Here is a 22,963-nt window from a genome sequence, read left to right as displayed (position 1 = left end):
TGCTCTCTTGGGTTGTTTATACATAATACATACTTCTTGAACAAAATGTGTAGAAATTGACATAATTTACACTTCATTGTGTCCTAAGTTTACCAGAAAATCAATGCGCTATTGCTTACAATTAAAATTACACAGCAATAATCAAAATGTACAACAAATCTTTATCTAATGGTATTAGATTACATTGCTACAATTGCAATTTACAATGCTATAAAACACCATTAAATGAATGACAAAAAGACAGTGATGACAGTATTTTTGTGTTGTTATCATGAATGACTATTTAACATACAAAAGATCAGAAACAGTGGAAGAGAAGAGCCGGATTGTACTTGTATAAAGTAAACTGAAAAAAGGCTGAGCAATATTTGCATCAAGTACCAATCTATTAACAAGTGATGCAAAATATTACAAGGATATCACTTGTTGCTGTGAAACAGGTTGCAGCTATTCAGCTTTCAACTTTTCAGAATAAGCACCAGGGAACAGAATCCACAGAGGCACAGTTTGTGGTGGTTTAAATAGCACCAACAGCAGGCTAACAAATGAATGCTGGTGTGCGCTGCACTTCACACTTCAAAGCCTCTATCGGCTTGTTGGAACAATGACAAGCCCCAATCACTTGGGGAAGAAAAAGATAAATAGTTTCTAAAACATCATACAACAGGAGCCAATTGTTTTGCAGCAACACTAAAACCAATTCACAGTAAAATGTATTTGCTTTTATTTTCCAGTAGTAAAGAAGCAAAACAATGTTTGCAGGCCACTCAAGCACCTTTTGTTTGATGGAGTGGATGAAGTTGGTCCACATCGTCCTTGCATAGGTCACATTGTTTTGAGGTAGAATTCCTAATTACCTAGAGATAGAAGGGGGAAGTAAGTTATCTACCTTATACTATTAAGTACAGACTTGTTTCAAATTCAAAAACCATAATACAAGGATTAGGCAAAGGAGAACAAACCTCCATGTCAACTTTAACAACAAATTACAATTTAACACAAGTCATCAGCTTTTAAAGTCTGGAGATTCATACATCCCAAGTAAAAAAATAATAAAAGCGAAACCACAAAATATCAAAAAGTTTAGTTTCAACAAGAAAAGTTCCACTAAAAAGCATCAAGTATTAGCATTTCATATGAAACTCAAACGACTTATCACTGAAATCCTGAATGTGTGTGTTAATCATAATGCCAGTACATTCTTGTTGGGAAAGCAGGTTCTAGCTTCCTCAGTTTCCTGAAATATTTTTAAAAATACAGCATCTGTGGAGCAAGAGAAACAGAGTTAACGTTTAAGGTTTGTGACTTTTCCCAATTCTGATGGAAGAATCACAGACCTGAAAAGTTAAGTGTTTCTATTAGTATTGGAACTTTACTCAGTAATAAAAAGCAGTTATTTTAAATTGAAAGGAATATTTCCCTCTGCATTCGGATTTGAAGCACATGCACATCTTACACAAATGAAAAAAATTCCTAAACCATATGAGATATTCTGGATCTTAACTTTTCAGTTAGTCAGTTTATACATACTAAGAGTTTGTATGTCATCACACATAGTTGTACACATTTGGATAATATATTTTAGCCTTGCACGTTTCTAACCTTACCTTATAAGACTGATAAAGTACGTGAGTTCTTAGCGAGGTTTAACCCCAGAGAAATGTGTAGCATAAGGAGACTGCATGCCAAGTGTGACCCACATTGCAGATGTATTTGTGCTGGACTGAGGGATGAGAGGTGCTGACTGAGCAAGCGCTGAGCGTGACAATGGTGGGTGATGCACTGTAAAGGAAGGGTGAGGGGCTTTGGGCTGCAGGGATGCAAGCTTCATGGCTAATGCTGTGTTAGCAGATTGAAGCGAGGCAGTTGAAGAGGAGCAAGAAATGGAAGAAGACAAGTATCCATCACTAACAGTGGACATATTACGGAAAAGTGAAGGATCAGGACTGTTTGAATTTAACAGTGGAGGTGGTGGTGGTAAGGAAATATTTGGGGGAGGCGTGTTAAGCACAGACTGCGTAGGTGCCCGGGTAAGGTACGGGGACATTCTGCTCTCAGCAGGAGATAATGTACTGGAAGTAACAGACAGAAATGAATGGGAAGTTGTAGGTGCAGTCTGTAGTGGGTTAAAGTTTAACATCGTGCTACTAGATACTGGAACATTGCCGAAATTGGCTCCAAACTGATGAGAAGAGACTGAAGGCACCACATGGTTAAAAATACCTGAAATAGGAGAGAAAAAACAGCTCAAAGATTTTTGACTAGCAGGAAGCAAAGCATCAATATAGCAGCTAAGCCCACACTGGAGCGGTTTTGTCCAGCAAGCACAGTAAAAGCAACAAAAGAAAAAAAGTTATCAAAAAGCAAAACAATTCAGGTTACCCAAAGCATAGCAAATCTCCTTTTCAGTCAACTTCTAGTTTATCAAAGTATACTTTTTATATAATACAAAATGTAAACAATATTTTAATATATGTTTTTACCTACCATGTACTGAAGGTTACTTGCAACAGTTTTGCTTCATTGTCATTGTCCTCATCTACGAAATTTTCCTCTCCTCACGAATTAAATACTTGCACTTTTTTATATTTCAGTAATTACTCTGAATATGTGCATCTACATGATGTTTGTTACTATACTATTCAATCATGGAAAACAGATCCCTGAAAAACAAACCCTTCAGAGAGAGATCACTGGTCTTACATGATGGCCACTGTACAGAAAGGGACCCCAGGATGAAATTCACAAAAACCCCAATTGGAGAATTTACCCTTTTGCTTGGCTGTGGTGTCTTCCTATAACACTAAGCTTATATTTATGATCATTTCCCATCATCTGTGCATTCCAGGGAGCTTAATCCTATCTAAAATGTTAAATATATTGGCATCAAAACTATCAAAGTACTTTGGAGTGCTTCATAAAATTACTTTGGATGATTTGCAGTAATGTGCTCGAAAAGACAGGACTGTCTAACAAAGTCTATGTCCTACTTCGAGTATTAAACTAGCCACGTAGAAAAACAGAATTCAAAGATGAATTGTACGAAAACAAAAACCAGTTTTTTAAAAATAAAATCTAGACTTTTTATATTTACTACTTAATTCTACAAGTTGCCAACAGAAGATACATTTTGCTTGCAGTTGTAGTACTGGAATTATTTCTGTTTTTTATGAACAATGCTGAATTTGCACTGTATTTTTCTGTTGAGCACCTCAGGGGTCACCCAGATGCCTTCCAATAATCAAGATCAAAAGATGGTCTTTAACAACAAGTATGTACAAATGAAGGGACCAACTAATACATTTTTGTTTACAAACCTAAACTCCATACCACATCACCGAACTGCTCCACAATTCAAGATTTCGTTTTCACTGCCTATTCCATGGGCAGTTCCAAGAACTGGTTAAATGTTGCTTAAAGCATATTTGTCTCCATTTATCTTTAATGAATTGGCACCTCTGTGGGGGTCTTAACACAAATATGGTTGCTCTTTCCTTCATGTGGAATCTCAGATGCTGCTAGAGATGAAAGGCAGTGTGGAAGTATGGCTGTCTTAATGTCAGCCAGTTGTTTGCTGATATCTCTAACTACTTTACACACTTGCAGCTAATTATTTAAAGGGTAAAATAGAATTGAAAATTTGAGAATCAGGAATTAGTAGAATTTCCTTTTTAAAAAAAAATCACAAAAAGGGTGTCACAAACCCCAAAAACATTTTCCCCCTTGTCCCTTTGGTGTTTGTTCAAGTTTCAAGCACTCTTCTACCAATGTGCCAAATTTGAAATAATTTTTGGTGGTGAGATAAATTTCCCAAAGTCCTATTTCATGGAGCCATAATGCAGAAGTTCAAAAAGGATGCATTATTAGAACTGGGTTTAATCTTTTTTACCCCTTTCAGCCAGCAGAAAGAATAAAGCTTGAGAAAGTATTTCACAGGACATAGAATGCAGGTTGATAATCAAAAATCCTCTTGAAGCCCCACTGTTTCAGGCAATGAAAAAAAACGCTGCAGCAAATAGTATCAATACAATTTACTCGGCTGAAGTAGAGTTTGCACTGCTCAGTTATTAATCTGCAACAAAGCAGCAATATCAACAAAGACTGAAAATAGATGATGGAATTTGACAACAGTTGCATGTTCAAATCTACCTCTGGGATGGAGGGGGAAGTGGTTGTGTGCACATCAGATATCAGAGGGACAAATGAATGCTGAACAAAGATTTTAGGTGTTGATCTTGAAAGACCACAATCAATGCATGAAATGGTGTAGAACAAGTCTTAATTGAGGACAATTAGTATCAATCCCTTGTGCTGCATCGTTAAGCACTGCTTTTGGAAGATTGCCTGTCACACCATGGTCAAGTCCAACCATAATTCCATATCGTCCAAATAATGCTTTATGATGAACAGAATAAGAATTAGTTATATCCACCAACCCTTGCTCTAAAACATGATCATTGGTCATTTGCACTTGGAACAATAAGATAAAAACAAGTCCAAACTGCCGTTTTGCCTGGCTTGAGGAACCAACATTGAAATTCGCTTTGATTGTTCTAGAGTGGGAGAAACGGAAGGTAATCTAATAATTCAATAAGATAGGTATTTAAAATAAGAGTGTATGGGTCAATCATTAACAAGGTAGGTCAAGTACTGAACTTGCTTAGTGCTCGTGCAAACCAATATAGCAATCAATTTTGTAGGCCAAGGCCAGAATAGTAGTTATTAGCAAGGGTATTATTCTGTAGGCTTCAGCACTGCCACCAGTCAGTATAAAATGGGTTTCCAGAAAATAGCTTAAAAAGTTTTAAAAATTTAGGTTTTCACATATAACGCAGATGAATCCACAAGTTTTGGAGCTGGTTGTTCATAGTTGTGCAAAATCAGTGATTTTCATCCTCGCCACTCCATGTTCTCTGGAAAACATATTCATAGAAAATGACCCTGTCCTCTGCAGATGGAAAGCAGATGTCCAGGCACTGCGAATCTTTCAATTAAAACAAAGCCTGGGGGATAACTATTTTCAAGTACATTGTCCATGGCAACACCTCGACCAGAGTCCATTTGCTAGTCAACACCCTCTTAGTACGTTGATGATCCCTTTGAAATTTGGCCTTCTTACACCTGTCCTGAAGAGTGCAAATCAAAAGACCCACACTTAATGATATTCAAAGGTCTATACTACCTACAGACATGCCCTTCTCTTTCCTGCATTTGCCAATAATTCAGTGTTGTAAATACCGAAAACCATTACATAGTTTCTAATTCTGTCCTCATCTTAATCCTTTCCTTTCCACGACAATTAGATAAAGCAGAGATGGTCACTAACCTTTCATTAAAAACCAAAACTACAAACACTGACTTGGGCAAGAGTCACCTCAAAAATCTCACCAAAAGATAATGTTAAGATCAACCATCTGGGAATTGGACCAATAATAATTCCAAGTTTCATAACCTTAGCATTATGCTTCTTCATACATTCCAACAAAACAAACCCAGCTTTTTCAACAGGAAAATATTCACCAAGTAAAGCACAAGATAACTGGCATTTACACAGCACTTCTCACAATCAGTATGCCTTAAAGTACTTCACAACCAATGAAGTACTTTTGAAATGTAGTTTTTGTTGTAATTTAGAGAATGAAGATCAGTAAAAATCTCAAAGTTCAGTACTATTACATTAGGTTGCCTGGAGGGCAACACTTCTTCACCAAGAACACAAAATGCTTCTGGATGAAGTCCTGTCCAAAAAAAGATCTATTGTCCTTCCATTACAACCTCTCCAGCATTCTTGCCTTTTATGGAAGTCATTACATACACATCCTTAGCATTACGAAAATAAACTGCCTCTGAAAGAGGGAAGTTCCCAGAATTATAATTCTCTTCTCCTCACACCAACATATTAGAGTGTAATGAATAATTGTGAATCTGCCAAACCATTAAAAAAAGGGTACAGATAAACTGATCCCAAACCTTGATCAGCATTAGTTCAGGGTCTTGAATCATTCAGAAACCTATTTAAGCAGAGTCAAATGTTCTTCTTATATCCAATGAATATTACCTTAATGCAAGATGTTACAATTATTTTCACACCTATAAATTCATAAGAGCTGAATAAACCGTCAAAAGCCAAACATTTTATCGAATACATGCTTTTGTTCTCAATACAGTTCCTTCATTTGAATACTTAGCTAGATTTTGTACGTCTTATTGACATGAAATAATGTATTCATCATTTTTGGCATCAATGTTGCACGAAAAGAAGCATTGCCTATAATGTTCAGGTTCAAACTCAAGCAGCAATCACATAATCCTTGTGTTATGAAAGACAGTATAGAAAAATCAACCTTAAAAACAATGTAAGTATACTCAACAAATCAAGCCGCCACAAGGTTCCACACTTTGCACTATATTATGTCAGATTTGTACTCCACTTGCAATAGCAATTTTAGTGTTAGCTGACAGTCACAAAACATCTGCTAGACTATGACACTGTTTTCTGAATGATTTGCAGCACAAAAAGGAATTATATTTACACCTGTGGTCAATTTTTTTGATCTTACCAGAGCCGTTTCCAACAGAAATTAGAAAATATAGTGCAATTCTCTGTAAATCCCAATACAGATCCCAGTGCTGCTTGCTAACATTTAGATGTATTTCTATGATAGACATTATGGTAATCTGAAATGGCTGCACTCAATTTTAAATCTACATTTATTTTCATATCAAAGAATGCCAAGATTTTTGATATTTTTCCAACAATAAATTCCAATGCTCACATTTATAGTTTTTCAGTTTAATTTTTTTATCCACGCAACTCTAGAATTTCATTCACACTCTCTCCCTCCCCATTGAAGTGTAAAGGTGGAGAAAGAGTCCAGGGACATTACAAATCGGAATATGGGGAACGTGGGAATGGAATTTCATAGTAAAAGTGCATCTTACAGCACACCTCATGGACCAGGAAAGGGGTATGCTGTTCTCACCCCCAACCCCACCTCAAGAAAGCCTCATCATCCCACTACCAATCATAGCCCTCTCTTTCAATCTCCAAGCTAAACTTCAGTCATGAGTCTAATCCTCTCTAGCTGCTCCTCTCAACTCAAGGACCATCAGTGTGAGAAATACAAGTTCTTTAAAGGGTTAACAAGGACATATTTTTAAAATCAACCTATTCATACTATTACACCAATCTGGAACAGATGGGGCTTGAACCTGGGCCTCCTGACTCAGAAATGGGATACTACTGCTGCATCATAAGAGCCCTTCCAAGGACAAACTAGAATAAGTCAGGTTGATGATTTAGTGATGAGGAAAATAAAAGGTCAAGTGTAAGAGCTCTTCTGGATAATTAAAAATACGGGCTGAAGTAAGGGTTCTAGTGGTAGTGGTAGTGCTCATACCTGAGCCAGAAGCCCCAGGTTCAAGACCCAGCTGCTCTAAAGGTGGGTCATAAGCCTGAACAGGTTGATTAATAAGTGATTTGATTCTTTACACGGGTCTTCTAGAAAGGGAGGACGTGGTGTCCACTGGTACTCTCAAAGCTTTTCAGGACAAGTGGGTAGCACGGGCTGAGATACATTATATTCCCAGTCACATGACATCATCATTTAGTTTCTTAGTTTTCTTCTTTTGGCTTTCAGTTACTGGTGTTTCTAATGCACCAGAACAGCTAAATCAGCAACTCACAAGCAACCTCTTAAGACCAATGGATGCAATCCATTTGAACTCAGAAACCTGTTGATCCACAACTCCATTTGTTTGCTTAATCCCACTTCTTTGGTGATTTTGATTTCACCATGTCACACTCTCCATTTCACATCCTGATTTACAGCTACGAGTGGAATGTTTTTATATCATGTATGAAGACAGAAGTGTGTCTTGTCATTTCATCCGCCATTTCCTTATTACCTACCACTAACTCAGTTTCTCTGGAGAAGGAAAACAATACTTAATTTATTTACCCTTTTTTTGAGAGCTGTAAATGTAGACACTCTTAATATCCATTTTTACATTCCTTACTCGTTTCTTCTCAGACTATAATTTCCTTCTGCTGATTAATCTTTCAGTCATTCTCTGCCATTCTTTATATTCCCATCATCTGACCTGCCACTCATTTATGCCTTCCTCCTAACCCTCCCCACCTTTGATGCTTTCCACAATTTATTTAGTTAACAACAGGAAGATGGGCTTTCCCTTCAGAATTTATCTGCAGTCCTCACTTTCATCTAAACCTCACTAAGACACTGCTGTGGGGATCCAATTAAGAAACAAAACATGCTTCAACTGGAAACAATTTCCAAGCATTTGAATTGGAATTTATCCAAATTAAAATCTACAACTTGTTTGACTGGTTATTGATGAATTGAATTAAAAAAGGGTGCAAGTGCACAAAAAATTGATTGGTTTCCAAATGCTATTAGGTAATCACTGTCATGTTTCATTTTCATGGCTGAACATTTTTCAATTTAGGAAACAAAAGTAAAAAAAAAGTTAGGGCAAAAATGTAATGCAAATTCAACAGGTTGAATTTCAGTTTCTTTTTAAAACTGTACTGCAGCACAGTTCTCTCTCCAATGCTCCCAGAAACACGGATCAGATGCAACTTAATTTTATCTAGCATTCCCCATGCATTATACAAAGTCTGTACCATAATCATCACGCCTCGAGGGATGATAAGGCTGTTCTACAACAGTCAGTCAGTCATGCTGGTATGCTTTTAGTGAATAACCTTTGCTAGTGTACAAATCTGTTTTCATGAATACAGAAATTAATTAATTATCTATCCTTTTAGGAAAAAAAAAGGTATCAAGGAAAGAACTGTTGGAAAATTACCTGCATCATAACAAAAAAACTACAATGAGGAATTTAAAAATTTCTAATAGCTTATGGGATCCTAAAATGTAGGGTATCATGGAAAACTGAGTACTACCACTGATTACACTGATAGCTGATTGGAGATTGAGAGTCAAATATAACCTTTTGAAATTTTCCTCCAGCTAATATCCTACAGGAAAGGAATTCAGTGTTTCAGTGCAAATGGGCATGAGCTTACCCTACAAAATTGCCCCTCATTGTCCATTAGATTACAGAAAGGTGACTAATCAGAGAACCATCTCCTCAAGCAAAACTCTGTTCATTCAGTTTACCAGAATAGTAGATAAATATCTTCTGAAAAAGGGCCTGGTTTCAAATGGTCATATTAAAGTGAAGTTCACATTTACGGAATAGGACAAAGCTTTGAAGTGAATCTATTTTCCTGCTGACCCAAGTACTGTTTCTATCAAAATAGATTAAGGTTTATTGAAAATACTATGATATCTTTTAGGTTCCCTTTCAAAATGTACAAACTTCTTTACAATATAAAGCTCTCTTTATAGATGCTATTTCAGCTCTTAACTGCAGTACACTCTAAAGTACCTCCTACAGTCCCACCAGCATTGTTAACATTCAGAAACAAGCAACACAGTGCAATAATTACTCAACCTAATGCCACAACTATAACAAGAACCATGCTTGCAGTAACTAGTGTCAATCCAAAGGACTGCAATACTATTCACCCCAGCACAGAGCTCAAATTAACCTACATAGGGTGCTGTGATACTGGAATAACCTGATCAGGCAAAGAACTGCAACAGAATGATATGATTATGTTTGAATAAAACAGTGCGTGATTAGTTTAGCTAACTGCTATTTGAAAAAAATTGCAATTGGCACATTTTTATGAAGTATTCCTCCCAAAGAGATTGTGGACTTGCGAAATAAAACTTTTAATTTGTTTGACATTTCTTATTCTCTTCCATGCAATTTGTTCATCTTTATATTATATGGTTTTGCACATTTCTCTAAGTGGCCTCTCAGACATTTTATGCTCCCTACATTTTCTTTACCTTTGACCCCTGACTTGCTCAGCTCATCGCCTTTTGCACCAGTCAACCCATCAGGTTGCTTCTTGTTTGAGGAGAGATTTGAGTCAATATTGGAGTCGACTTTGTTCCTGGTCAGCTGGTACAGTGCACTGGAATTCAGCCCCACCATCTCTGAAGTTTTACGAGCTAAACAAGCACCTTCATTATAATCATGTAAACTGATATCTGCAGATCGTCCAGAATGGTAATTAAGAGTGATAGGTGAGACTGCATGACAACCATTTTCTTCCACTGAGACTGGGGTGGTTATGTGCTTCCTCTGATGGGATCCCATTTTAGCATCACTGACCGAAAGTTCACCTGTAATGGTCCTGGGACCAAAAGGAGATACTTGGCATAAAGCAGCTGCTGACTGAGATGTGTTGTCAGAGTTCTTCGTCAAATTGATATCAGATATTGGAGAGAAAGTGGATTTCCATTTACTACTGTTAGTTGTATTACTGCAACTGAGTCCTTGCTTCCGCACTGGTAAGCTTCCACCTATAAAAATTTAAAAACACAGTCAGTCTAAGAAGAAAATAGGCGTGATAGAAGCAATCAATACATTTTTAAACTGCACTTTCAAAATAAGGTTTAATTCATAACTCCCATAAAAGTTTCACCAAAAAGTCTGGGTGTGCTTTAATCCTTTAATAGAACTAGATCAAACCTCATTGCACAAGTCAGATTTCTAGCATTAAAAAGACCCAAGGCTAGAAAAAGCTTTCCAAAAAAGTAAACAAAAAGTGAAAAATATAAAAAGGCATACACGAACTGCGCAGACAGTATGACCATGCCTATTTGAGCTCATTCATTCAGGGAAAATAAAATGGCTTCTTCACCTTGGTTTCTCTCAAAATCACAAAGCAAACTCAAGGGGTCAAATGTTCACTCCTGCATCTACTTATCTTCTTACACTAACCCCCATGATTTTTACTTCCAGTATTCCAAGCATTGATAATTTTTTGCTTCAAGATCTTCATGACAAAATTATAGAAGTTTCCATTCATTGGTATTGGCCTTATCTCGATTTGTTTGGTCTGACCTCAGCAAACCCTAAACTACTGCTTCAGGTAGCTACTCTATTGCAGTTTAATATTCCACACAACTTTAATTTAAAAAATCCACTCAGGTGGCTTAAATCACAGCTAAATAATCCAGATTTCTGCACTTTTCCCTTGTAACAATCTTTTGATCCAAATAGATATATGTACATTGGCTTGGTTTTTCCCAGCTTCCATTCTCAATTGGTCCACATCAATTATAAAGGCGGCAACTACTTCATGTCGAGCATGGTACACTCTCCAACTTGAATTTTTCTGATTCTACAGTATTTGTGCTGTATTGTCAAATTGAGTCCAATATCTATTATTTCCTCCAGATATTTTACAATTTAACTCTCAGCTTTTAAAAGAAACATATACACTGGCCCTCATTTATCTTCCCAACATCTAGCTTTCACTTAGTTGTATTTAATTATAACTGGCACTCTTCTACCCGGTTATGTTTGATCAATTATCTTTAGTCAGTTCTGCTCTACATCCTCCAATTCAACTCACCTCTAGATTTTGGTATCTGCAAATTCCAATGGTTCATGATGCAGGTTTTAATTCAAGTATTAAAATGTAGTTTGACAGCTTCTGTAAGTTCTTTGACATATTCAGCCCTTGCATCAAAAATATAATTCCCAAATATTTCTCAACAACATTCATTGTTTTCTTTCTTGCAAACTTTATTTTAAAATTCACACCCAAATATTACTTAAGTTTTAGTTTCAGTAGCAACCTTTTACAAGGCGGCATTTGGAAAATCCAAACCTAATCACATTTGGGATGTCAATTCTTCAAGTGAAGGACATTTTGAGACATGGCCTTGTCTTTCATAATGTACTGGTTGTTTATGTGCTAGATTATTAAAGTTTGCTTTTTCCAAGATTTAATTCATCATCTTTTGGAATATACATTAATTCAGCTTCATTAACTTATTCATGAAGACAGTGAATTATTTGCCAAATTTTATCACTATCCTCTCCTGGTCTTTGGAATAAATACATGGATTCCTGAAAATTTGCTTACTGTAAGCATTCTATGGGGAGACACTGATGCCAAATTTTGTACAAATCCTTTGATTATTAATGTTGAAAAATGACATGCTATTAAGTCAGGCATTGTAGGAATAATTCAAATCAAGTACTGTCCTCTTGCTTTTCAAACAGTGCTTAGTTTTGTTTAGACTCTGTACTTATTCATTTCCAGGTTCCAACTTCCCCTCCTGATAAGATTATTTGCGTATCTGAAGTTTCCCCAATTTCTTTCCAATGGATTTGTTCATCTTGCTTTTTGCAACATTTATAAAGCTCTCCTCACTCCAGTACCTATTCACTTCGTATATGCTTTGTTATCCCACTTGGGGAATATATTTATTAGAGTAAAAAGTGAGGTCTGCAGATGCTGGAGATCAGAGCTGAAAATGTGTTACTGGTTAAAGCACAGCAGGTCAGGTAGCATCCAAGGAACAGGAAATTCGACGTTTCGGGCCAGAGCCCTTCATCAGGATGAAGGGCCCTTCATCAGAGCCCTTCACCTTTAACCAGCAACACATTTTCAGCTCTGAATATATTTATTAACTCATGCTTGGTCATCTTAGAAATATATGCCTTCATATTATTGTAGCTTTGAAGATATACCATTTTTCCCCTAGTTTACACAAGAACAAATGTTTCCTCTAGGTAATGTCTGAAAGCTACCCAGAGCTGATCCTGGGGACTGTCCCCAAATTCACAAATCAATTCCAAGTATGGCTGTGATCAGAATCAACTTGGGAATGACATAGCTTTTAATATCGTGAACTATTAAATCATTTAGATTAGACTTACAGTGTGGAAACAGGCCCTTCGGCCCAACAAGTCCACACCGACCCGCCGAAGCGCAACCCACCCATACCCCTACATTTACCCCTTACCTAACACTATGGGCAATTTAGCTTGGCCAATTCACCTGACTGCACATCTTTGTGACTGTGGGAGGAAACCGGAGCACCCGGAGGAAACCCACGCAGACACGGGGAGAACGTGCAAACTCCACACAGTCAGTCGCCTGAGTCGGGAATTGAACCCGGGTCTACAGGCGCTGTGAGGCAGCAGTGCTAACCACTGTGCCACCGTGCCGCCCACTTAGTATCAAGTCAAGTTGAGAAATGTGTTTCCTGGCTTTCATGATCAAATGTATTGTGAAACAACCACTTACAAACAACTGAAAACCACTTGAGCAATTCATATTTGCTGGATTGAAATCCCTCATTAATATAGCTTTCCTAGTTTCACAACCTGTTCATCTTATCATGAAGTACTGTGTATTATGCTAATTCAAATTCTGATTCAATAACATTCATGTATGTTAAATTTGAGTGAACAGGCCGAAGAAAATTAATGGAGGCAAACCTGGCTCAGTTTGCAATTCAAAAATAAGTGTCCTCTGTATGCATCACAACCTGCAGAATATGGGGAAATGGCTAACCAATGCTGGTTTGAAACATTTAGTTGAAAATAAATGTTAGGTTCATTTTGCTTTGATTGCGCCGCCTCAATTCTCTCACCTTGATTGTCATCTCCACAAACGATTGAAATTTCTTTACTTTCAATTGATACAGTACACTGATTTTGCACCATTTTTTTGTCAATCCTGAAAAAATAAAGAAGACAAAACGTACTGATTGCTTCACTGACTGTGTGCTGACACTTCACATTGTGTACAGATTTGGCTTCATTCACTGGAGGACAAATGAAGTCAATTTCAGCTGCTGAGATGAATCTCATGGCAAAAATACGGCACTGCAACATTTGAATAGGTCATTTGTTTTGAGAATTTAACCAATAGTTGCAAAAAATTGCCTTGAAAGTTGGCACGTTTGACAAAACCCCATCTGTCATATCATAGTTGCCCCTACCTACCGTTAATGCACAATACAATTACTTGAAACAATGATTGTATTTTAAAAGTGCAACTGCTTTTACATCCAATTATAGTTTAAAGCAAGGTTAGGCTATAATGCAAATAACAAATAAGTTTATATCTGGGACTAGTTTTATTTACAGAAAAGAATGGAAACCTAATTTGAATGTGTACACTTTGCCAAAGGAAACATAAGACATATTAAAAAGGGTTAATTTCCCTGAAATAGGCCACTAGACCTTTAGAAAATGTGATAGATTGTTCACTATCAACATCCCATAACCTTTTGAAAAAGAACTCCACCCATGGCACACAACTGGCAGCGGTTCAATATTTACTATTAAAAAGTTAGCAATATTTCAGCAACCTTCAATAAAAAGTCTCAGCATTCTCTTTTTATTCCAAAACTATATTATTACATACTTATTCCCAATGACTGCATCAGCCATCTGATTAATAATCTATGTACCTTCCTGAAATCCTGAAGGTCCCAAAATGTCACATATTTACACACACCCAAGGAGAACAAAAAGGTAGTTCTTCCAGCATCGTTTCATAGAGTACAAGAATTCCAATCTTTAGTTCCAAATATGAGTTCCACTGGATCAAAACATGAACTCTATGTCGCTCCCCACAGCTACTGTCAGACCTGTTGAGTTTTTAAACAACAATTTGGGTTTTCTCCTCCAATCTTATCTATTCCAAGTGACATTCATGTACAGGCAGAAAATGTTCAATACATCATGCTACATTTTCTTTTGTAAAATAGACCTGTTTCATTTCATTGGGAATTTGGAGAAAGGGAGGGCATTTAACATTTGCTCAAAGTTAAGGGTTTGATTACAGAGAAAAATCAATCATTCAGCCTATCAAAGCCATGCCAGCTCTCTGCACAAGCAAAGGCTAGTGCTTGTGATTAAAAGAAAGGTTTCCAAAGAGCAGTGCTGTGCCCTTATTCACAGAAAACAATGCAGAATATCTCCGACAAATATGAGGAAATCAAGGGACTTGTGGAACTGACAAGCTAAACAAAAGTAACATTAGAGAGATTTTTTTTGACAAGGTAGTTAATTGAGGACTGATGAATCTGAATGATAAAGTCACAATAGAGAGATAGTGGATGCCTCAGTGACCACTAGAAATTGGAGCAAAGTTAGGTCATTCAGCCCATTGAGTCGGCTCCACCATTCAATCATGGTTGAAGTTTCTTAACCTTGTTTTCCTGCCTCCTCCACATAACCCTTGATCCAGTTCCAACTCAAGAATCTTCCTCTGCCTTGAAAACACTTCATGATCTGGCCCCCATAGCCCTCTGTAATAATGTGTTCCACAGATTAACCATTCTCTGGCTGAAGAAATTCCTCATCTCACTTCTATAGATCCTAGTCCCCTCTGACAAGTGGAAACATCTCCACGCCCATTCTATACTGGCCCCTCAATATTCTAAGTTGCAATCAGATCACCCTCATCTTTCTAAACTCCATTGTACAGACCCAGAGTGCTCAACTGCTCCTCATGACATACCTGTTATCAGAGGGACCATTCTTGTAAACCTCCTCTGGATCACTTCCAACACCAGCATATCCCTTCTTAGATATGGGCCCAAAACTGGTCGTAGTATTCCAAATGTGATTGAGCAGAGCCTTATCCAGTCTCAGCAGTATATCTCTGCTCTTGTATGGTAGCCCTCTTGAAGTGATTCTAATATTACATTTTCCTTCCGAACTGACAAGTGAACTGCCTGCAAACTTTAAGAATCCTAAACTAGGACTCCCAAGTCCCCTTGCATTTCAGGATTTCCAAAGTCTTTCCCAGTTTAGAAAAGGTCTACATCTCTACTCTTCCTAAAAAAAAAGCGCAGAACCTGTCTTCTGCCTCCCTCTGTTCTTAAACAGGAATGTCACATGAGCCATTTTCCAGTCCTCTTTGACTCTCCCCTCACCCCTCCTTTCAGTGATTCCTCAAAGACCACCAATGCTTCCACAATGTCCTCCAAACTTTGGTATCATCCATCTATCCAGATGATTTATCCATCTTCAGACCCTTCAACTTCCCTAGTACCTTCTTCTTAGTGAGTACATTCACCTCTGCCTTGACACTCGAAGTTCTACTGTGCTGCTGGTGTCTTCAACCATGAAAATTGATGCAAAGCATCTATTCAAGTTATTCACCATTTCTTGGTTTCCCATTGCTACTTCTTGAACTTCATTTACTAGTGGCCCAATGCCCACTCTGGTCTCATTTACCTTTTATATATCTGAAAAAAATTCTCAACCTTCTTTTATATTACTTGCTAGCTTATTCTCATATTACATCTTTTTAAAAAAATTATCTGGTTTTTAAAAAAGATTCCCAATCCTCTGGGTCCCTACTAATTTTCACTACACTGCCTGCGTTTTCTTTTACTTTTGTGCGGTCCCGGACAGAGTCACCCATGGTTGCCACATCCTCTCCTTACTATATTTCTTCTTCCTTGGGATGAATTTCTGCTGTCCTTCCCAAATTACTTTTAGAAATTCCTACCATTGCTCAGCTCCCCTTCCAAAGAACTCTGACCAGCTCCTCCCTCATACAATTACATCAAGTTAGCTAGCAAAGGTAATATTGTTACATCTGATTCCAGCTTCTCCCTTCAAACTGCAGAGTGAATTCTAGTATATTATGGTCACTGATCCCCCCAAGAGGTTCCTTCACCCTAATCAAGTCTGGCTCACTACACATACAAATCCAGAATTGCCCGTTTCCAGTTGGCTATAACACAAGCCGCTCCAGAAAAATATTCTCATACACATTCCATGAATTCCTTTTCTTGAGACTTGCTATCAAGATAATTTTCCCAGTAAACTTGCATTCTCAAGTCCCCCATGATTGTTGCAATACAACCTGCTGGGAGGTTTGGACACAACTGACGGGCGACTGTCTGTGTGGAGTTTGCACATTCTCAGTGTCTGTGTGGGTTTCCTCCAGGTCCTCCAGTTTCCACCCACAATCCAAAGATACAGAGGTTAGGTGAATTGGCCATGCTAAATTGCCCCAGCGTTCAGCATGTGCATATCATTAGTCAGGGGTAAATATAGAATAATAGGATAAGGGAATGGGTCTGGGTGGGTTACTCTACGCAGGGTGGGTGTGGACTTGTTGGGCCGAAGGGCCTATTTCCACTCTAAGGATTCTCTGATTCTAGCATTCAACAGGGGTGTTTTCTCAACTCTAAACACAGATTCTACGCTTTGATTTTTTTCCACTTCTTGCCATCTATTCAAATTTTATTTATTTATTAAAAAGGCAACCCAGCCCTCCACCCATCTGCCTGTCCTTTCAATAGGATGTTTGTCATTGGATATTTAGTTCCTAGCCCTGATCCCTTTGCAGTCAAGTATTCGTTACAAGTACATCATACCTGCCAATATCAATCTGTACTGCAAGCTCATTGATCTTGTTTCATATAATGCGTGCATTTAAGTATAACACCCTGGGTTGACTGCCTCCCTTCTCAATTGTCCCCTTATCTGCCGTGCCTGAAGAAGTTAAGAATCTACAGAAAAGGTCAGGAATCTCTATCCTACTGCTGCTTCTGGAAACCGTAATAACTTTTGCTGAGCTACCCCACTCCCCCCACAACTTGATCCATAAAGTTCCATGCAAACTAAACTCATCATCCCACCATTTCGTTTAAAGCCTTATTGACAGTTAAGCAATTTCCCAGGATTCTGGTCCCAACACGATTCAGGTTGAGCCTGTCCCAGATCAGTTCTCTTTCCCCAGTACTGCTAACAGTGGATCAATAATTCGAACCAGTTTCGCCATATCAATCTTTGGAGCCACACATTTACCATAGATTTGTTGATCCTGTGCCAATTTGCTTGGTGATTATTTTTTGTAATTCTAGAGATTGTGGAAAAGTTTCTGCTGACTGGAAAGTAGAAAATGCAACTCCACTTCTAGTTAAGGAAAATGGAGAATGGAACATGAAGAGACCTGACCTAGATTAGTGTACACAGCTTTAGTCTGTATCAAAGGAAAGATACACTGGTCATTCAGGATATACAAAGGAGGTTTACCAAATTCATCCTTAGGATTGCAGGATTGTTTAGTGAGGAAAGATTAAGGACACTGTACTGTTGCATTTTGAAGAGTTTCATAAAACACTATTTAGGTGTTGAGTAAAAAAATGTTTTGCTGTCTTGAGTATTTCACGTAACACAATTAACAGTACAGCAATCTCTTGGGTATAGAAAATTTCAACTACAAGGAGTCATGTACTGTCCTAACAGCCACAATTGGGCTAACTCATACTTAAATTTTACCAGATATTAAAATGAACTGGATTTCAATAAAGAAATTCATTTAGATCAATAAATCCATTGGTCTGATGTCAATATCAAGGAATTTCAAAACAGGATAGTGGCAGGCTATTCTCACTGACTAATCTTCTACAGTTATTCCAACTTGATCTTGGGAAAAAAAAACAAACACTTACATCTGATGTCATTTGACCAACCACAGACTTTTTCAAAAATACAATTAACAGAGCAGATAGCTAACCAAAGGTCATAATTAAATGCAGAATAATTGTGCAGATTAATTGAAATTTATTTCACACAAGATTTCTATTCAGAATTGATGCATTCTAAATTATGAATGTTTCCATTACCTCAACTCCCTTCCTTTACAATAGAGATGAAATCTCTCTTCAAACTCAGATTTTTTATTCACTCACAGGATGTGGGCATCACTGGCTGGGCCAGTCATCCCGAGCTGCCCTAGAAAAGATGGTAGTGAGCTGCCTTCTTGAGCCATTCCAATCTATTTTGGGTAGGTACACACACAATGCCATTAAAGAGGGAGTTCCAAGATTTTGACCAAGTAACACCGCAGGAATGGAAATACATCCTGTAGTCTAGATGATGATTGGCAGCAACAGGAACTTGTAAAGGGTGGTGTGTTGGGCATATCTGATGCCTGTGCAGCACACTCATGTTCCCTTCATTTTGAGAATATTTCACATGCGAAGAATCTTGGCGGTAATGGTCATAATTCAAAGAAAATGATAATGAGCTACTGCCTTGATAAAGAAAACACAACTTTACCATTTTGTTATTACAAATATCAAAATAATGCAGAAATGATCTATCAGAACCTTAAATGCCTATTCAATTGTTGCTTAGCATTTTTTGCACTTCATTTCAATTAGTGTATTTAGCTTCAGTCACAAATATTTCCAAATTATAACCAAGCATTTGAACCTCTGTTTAACGAGCCTACCTTCCATTAATCTGCTCAGTTTCCTCCTGCTGCTCTTCATCAGACGTAAGTGGAGAGTAATGAACACCATTGGAGGCAAAGACCTTTTTCTTTTTCAAACTTGGAGGCCCTTCATTATCTTGATGGGGAACAGGAGAGCTCTTCACTGAAGTTTCTGGTGATGAAATTGCTGTTATTTCCAAAGGTTGATTAATGTTATTGACCTAAAAGCAAAAGTTATCACTAATTTAGTAATAATTTTTTGCTCCATGCGTTGAGAATACTTCATATACCAAAAACTTGGGTAGCAAGTTGTGTATTCTACTTAATTATAATGATCAATTGAAAAGAAAAGGGAGAAAACTATAATGAAGCACTACATTGTTCAAGAAAATTACCCTATACCTAACTTATTACAAGTATCAAGTCAATGCAGAAATGATCTACGGGAACCTTAAATGCGTATTCAATTTTGCTTGGCATTTTTATATGCATTATATACGCCTGTGTAAAACATTTATAACATGTAATACAATTACTGCAGCAAATATATTCAAGCTAGGCTTACCACAAAAATTCAATTTACATATAAATAAGAAGAAAGCTGAAGCAGATTTTTCAATAAAAATTATATATTTGCTTTAAGTACTGCAAGCAGTCAGATCACACTCCTATTTTCACACAAAATGTAAAGCATTGAACCAATTATATGGCTGATAATCAACTGACTGAAAATAGAAGATTTTAAATTCAAGGAAGTCTTGACCCATCCAGGCAGTCTTTTCCTCAGACTCCAACAAAGTAATTTAAAAACAAGAATGAGATGGCAGCATGTAGGCTAAGCTAGAACCTTTCCTGATATTTCATTTTTTTAAATATCGGTTTTGGTCTGAAGCTGTTAAATGAGAGCTCAGAACTGAAAGCTGACCTTTGGTCTAGGAGTAGCAGTTTGCATTGGAAAATGACAAATAAACAAGCTGTTAATATTCTTTGAAGTCAGGCCTGTGTTAATTCCAAGTTGATTCTTGATAAAAAGAATTCTACAGTTTGTATTCTTTGAAAAGTCCAAGTATTTTTGAATCTTCATGAAAGTGAAATAGAAAATGTAGCACTGATAGACATCTTCCAAAAAATCAGTTGGTAGACAATCCATGTACTTGTGAAGCAATGTATCTTAGAAAGTGCTCAACTAATCTGGCCAATTATTTTTCCTTTGTAAAAATCCTTCAAATATGTGTTTGAGGGTCTGTTTTGACATGAAATGGGAGCTAAATTCAAACATGATTGGTTTTAAATCTAGACCTTAATTAGATTTCTACTATTTAGCTTCACTCTAAAGTGAGTGTAGTATTAATAAATTATAATGTCTTTTGTTTAAGCTGCAAACCTGGCATTTAGTATTATTAATTCCTAAAGTCAGGAACTGGTTATTCAAGGAATCTGGTTAGGAATCACAGGTATCACTTTCCAGAGCTTTGAAAGATTTTAATTTTATTATAAAATGATTACAGAGGTAGGGGGGACCAACTCTATTCTGCTGTCTGACTGTCACAACAGAAGTCATGCAACTAAAATATATTGTGTGAGTGATCTAAATAGTAAGGAAAATTGAGAATAGGATGGCATGGTTGCTCAGCGGTTAGCATTACTGCCTCACAGGGATCTGGATTCAAATTCAGCCTCAGGGGAGGGGGGGGTCAGTCTTTGTGGACTTTGCACATTCTTCCAGTGCCCGCAGAGTTTTCCTCCAGGTGGTCCTGTTTCCTCCCACAATCAAAGGTGTGAAGGTGAGGTGAACTGATGATGCTAAATTATCCACACAGTGTTCATGGATGTGTAGGTTAGGTGCATTAGTCAGGGGTAAACGTACATTAATAGGGAACGGGAATTTCTGCACTGGGTAATGTCTCAATAGTATCTGATAGCTGTATTTAAATGGAAAGTCTTAGGGACACCACGTTTTCAAACATGAAATTAGAAATCAATATGTAACAATTTTTCCAGCAAAACAGCAAATATTCATCGAATTTCAATCCCAACATCTCTTGCAAAGACTCAACTGAGACAGAGAATAATGTGACTGTGAGCAAGGCGTTTACGCTAAACTATTTGAAAACTTGACTACAAACTAAACTAAATTCATTTTTAGTGTCATTTTTAAAATATAAAAAGCAATTTTAGTTGGCAAGTAAGGAATAAACTTGAGCAACTCAAAAACATGCATTTCCTTTACAATGAATGCTAGAGATATGATGCAGCATAGTCAGAAAGGACTGCATTTGACTATGGCATAAATATGGTTACTGGTGCCAGCGTGCCAAGATAACTTCAATAGAAGGTAAAGAATGTGCATATTTATTCATTTATTTTTAAAAATCAGCTGGCTCATCTGCACAGCTCCATAATGGAAGGAGGTAACAGCAACTGGAGAATTGATTAGGGACTCGTTTCCTACTCTTGTGCAGCATCGCCGTATATTCAGATCAACTTTGAAATCAAAAGTAAGGGTTCCCTTCTAAAATAATAATTAAGATAGCAACAAATCAAATCACTTACCATAGAACTTATGTTCAAAGGAGATCCTGAAGAAAGCCCTAATGCAGCAAGCAGCGATTTTCGCTTTGGAGAGCTACCTGCATTTAAACTGGATGTTAAAGAAGAACGTTTCCTTCTGCTCTTCTTTTTTCCTTCTTGCAACACTGTCTGTCCAGATTCTAATTTGACGGCTGAAGAAAGGGGAGTCTGCTTATTTAAAGTAGGCTGTTTGACATTTCCACCATTAGTAGTGGAAAATATTATTCTCCGTTTAGATTCATTCTCCTGATCCGAGGCACCGTGGTCTGACTGTAAATCTTTTTTTATTACCTCCGAGAAGGCTTTGTGTGTGTCCACATACTGTAAAACCCCACCCATACTTGAAGAATTGGTTGCTAGATTTTGAGCACTGGACAGCCTCGGGCTGACTGAATGCGGTGTAGTGGGAGTGTTTTGCTCAGAACTTTGAGACTGCATCAGGTGCATTGTTGGATTCTGTGGGTTGAAGCTCTGCAGGACAGAACTGTTGGAAAGAATACCTTCATTGGTAGAATCAGAATCTTCTAATAATATCTTGTCATGACTGGTGAGCACTGACTGAGTTGGAGAACCTGAATGGACCCCATTGACTGCCACAGAGCCAGCTGAGTAACAAAAACCTGCAAAACAATGATCACACTGCAATGACCACAGCTCGAATGTAAAATCTATGACCTACATTTTAAATTATTGCTTGACACAAACGTACTTGAGAAAGGAGAAAACCTCTTTCAAAATATCAACAATTATTAATTTCTTAACTCAATTCAAACTTCATGTTTGAATTAGACTGTGTGCCTGTCTTCAGAGGGGGAAAAAAACTGCCAGGAAAACTATAGAACCAAAAAGCTAGCAAGAATAAGGAATCAAAACTGTTGAAATTAATAGGACTTGAAGGTGATCAATTTGTGGACCTGGTGTGTACAAATAAGTGGTTGTAGAGATAGAGACCTTTTTTGGGTGGTCATCTTCTAAAGTTATAAAGATTTATTAGTTGCTGCAGACTGGAAGATTTCAGGTGTAATCTCAGTATTTGAGGAGGGAAAGAGAAAACAGGGAACTATTAGCTTGACATCAGTAGCAGGAAAAACACTAGGATCTAGGATGAAGTACATGATAACTGGAGACTTAGAAAACAATGAGTAGCATCAGCATAATTTTATGAAAGGGAAATTAACTTGCACAATCCCATTAGAATTGTCGAGAATGTAACAAGATAAGTGGGAAAAATAATTGAAATTAGACAAACAGTAGGTCGGAAGAACACAGCAAGCCAGGCAGCATTAGGAG

At 37.4% G+C, this 22,963-nt stretch overlaps 1 protein-coding gene across 2 annotated transcripts in view; it reads right to left on the bottom strand.

Annotated features, from left to right (window-relative positions):
• Window positions 1-253: 253 nt before the first annotated feature.
• Window positions 254-22,963, bottom strand: part of dot1l (DOT1-like histone H3K79 methyltransferase) — a 97,971-nt gene continuing 75,261 nt past the window's right edge. The window contains exons 24-29 of one of the 2 annotated variants that reach the window (XM_060846057.1): window positions 21,656-22,293; window positions 19,121-19,323; window positions 13,500-13,585; window positions 9,888-10,406; window positions 1,608-2,223; window positions 254-857 (exon numbers count right to left, since the gene is read on the bottom strand). In XM_060846057.1, coding sequence (XP_060702040.1) covers window positions 1,637-2,223; window positions 9,888-10,406; window positions 13,500-13,585; window positions 19,121-19,323; window positions 21,656-22,293 — 2,033 coding nt within the window. In that variant the 3' untranslated portion in view covers window positions 254-857; window positions 1,608-1,636. The remainder of the gene's footprint in view (window positions 858-1,607; window positions 2,224-9,887; window positions 10,407-13,499; window positions 13,586-19,120; window positions 19,324-21,655; window positions 22,294-22,963) is intronic. The other variant, XM_060846058.1, reaches the window with a different exon arrangement.

The sequence above is a fragment of the Hemiscyllium ocellatum genome, chromosome 28, assembly GCF_020745735.1.
Source record: "Hemiscyllium ocellatum isolate sHemOce1 chromosome 28, sHemOce1.pat.X.cur, whole genome shotgun sequence".
Taxonomy (NCBI): Eukaryota; Metazoa; Chordata; class Chondrichthyes; order Orectolobiformes; family Hemiscylliidae; genus Hemiscyllium; species Hemiscyllium ocellatum.
This window is presented reverse-complemented; position numbering and strand designations above follow the sequence as displayed.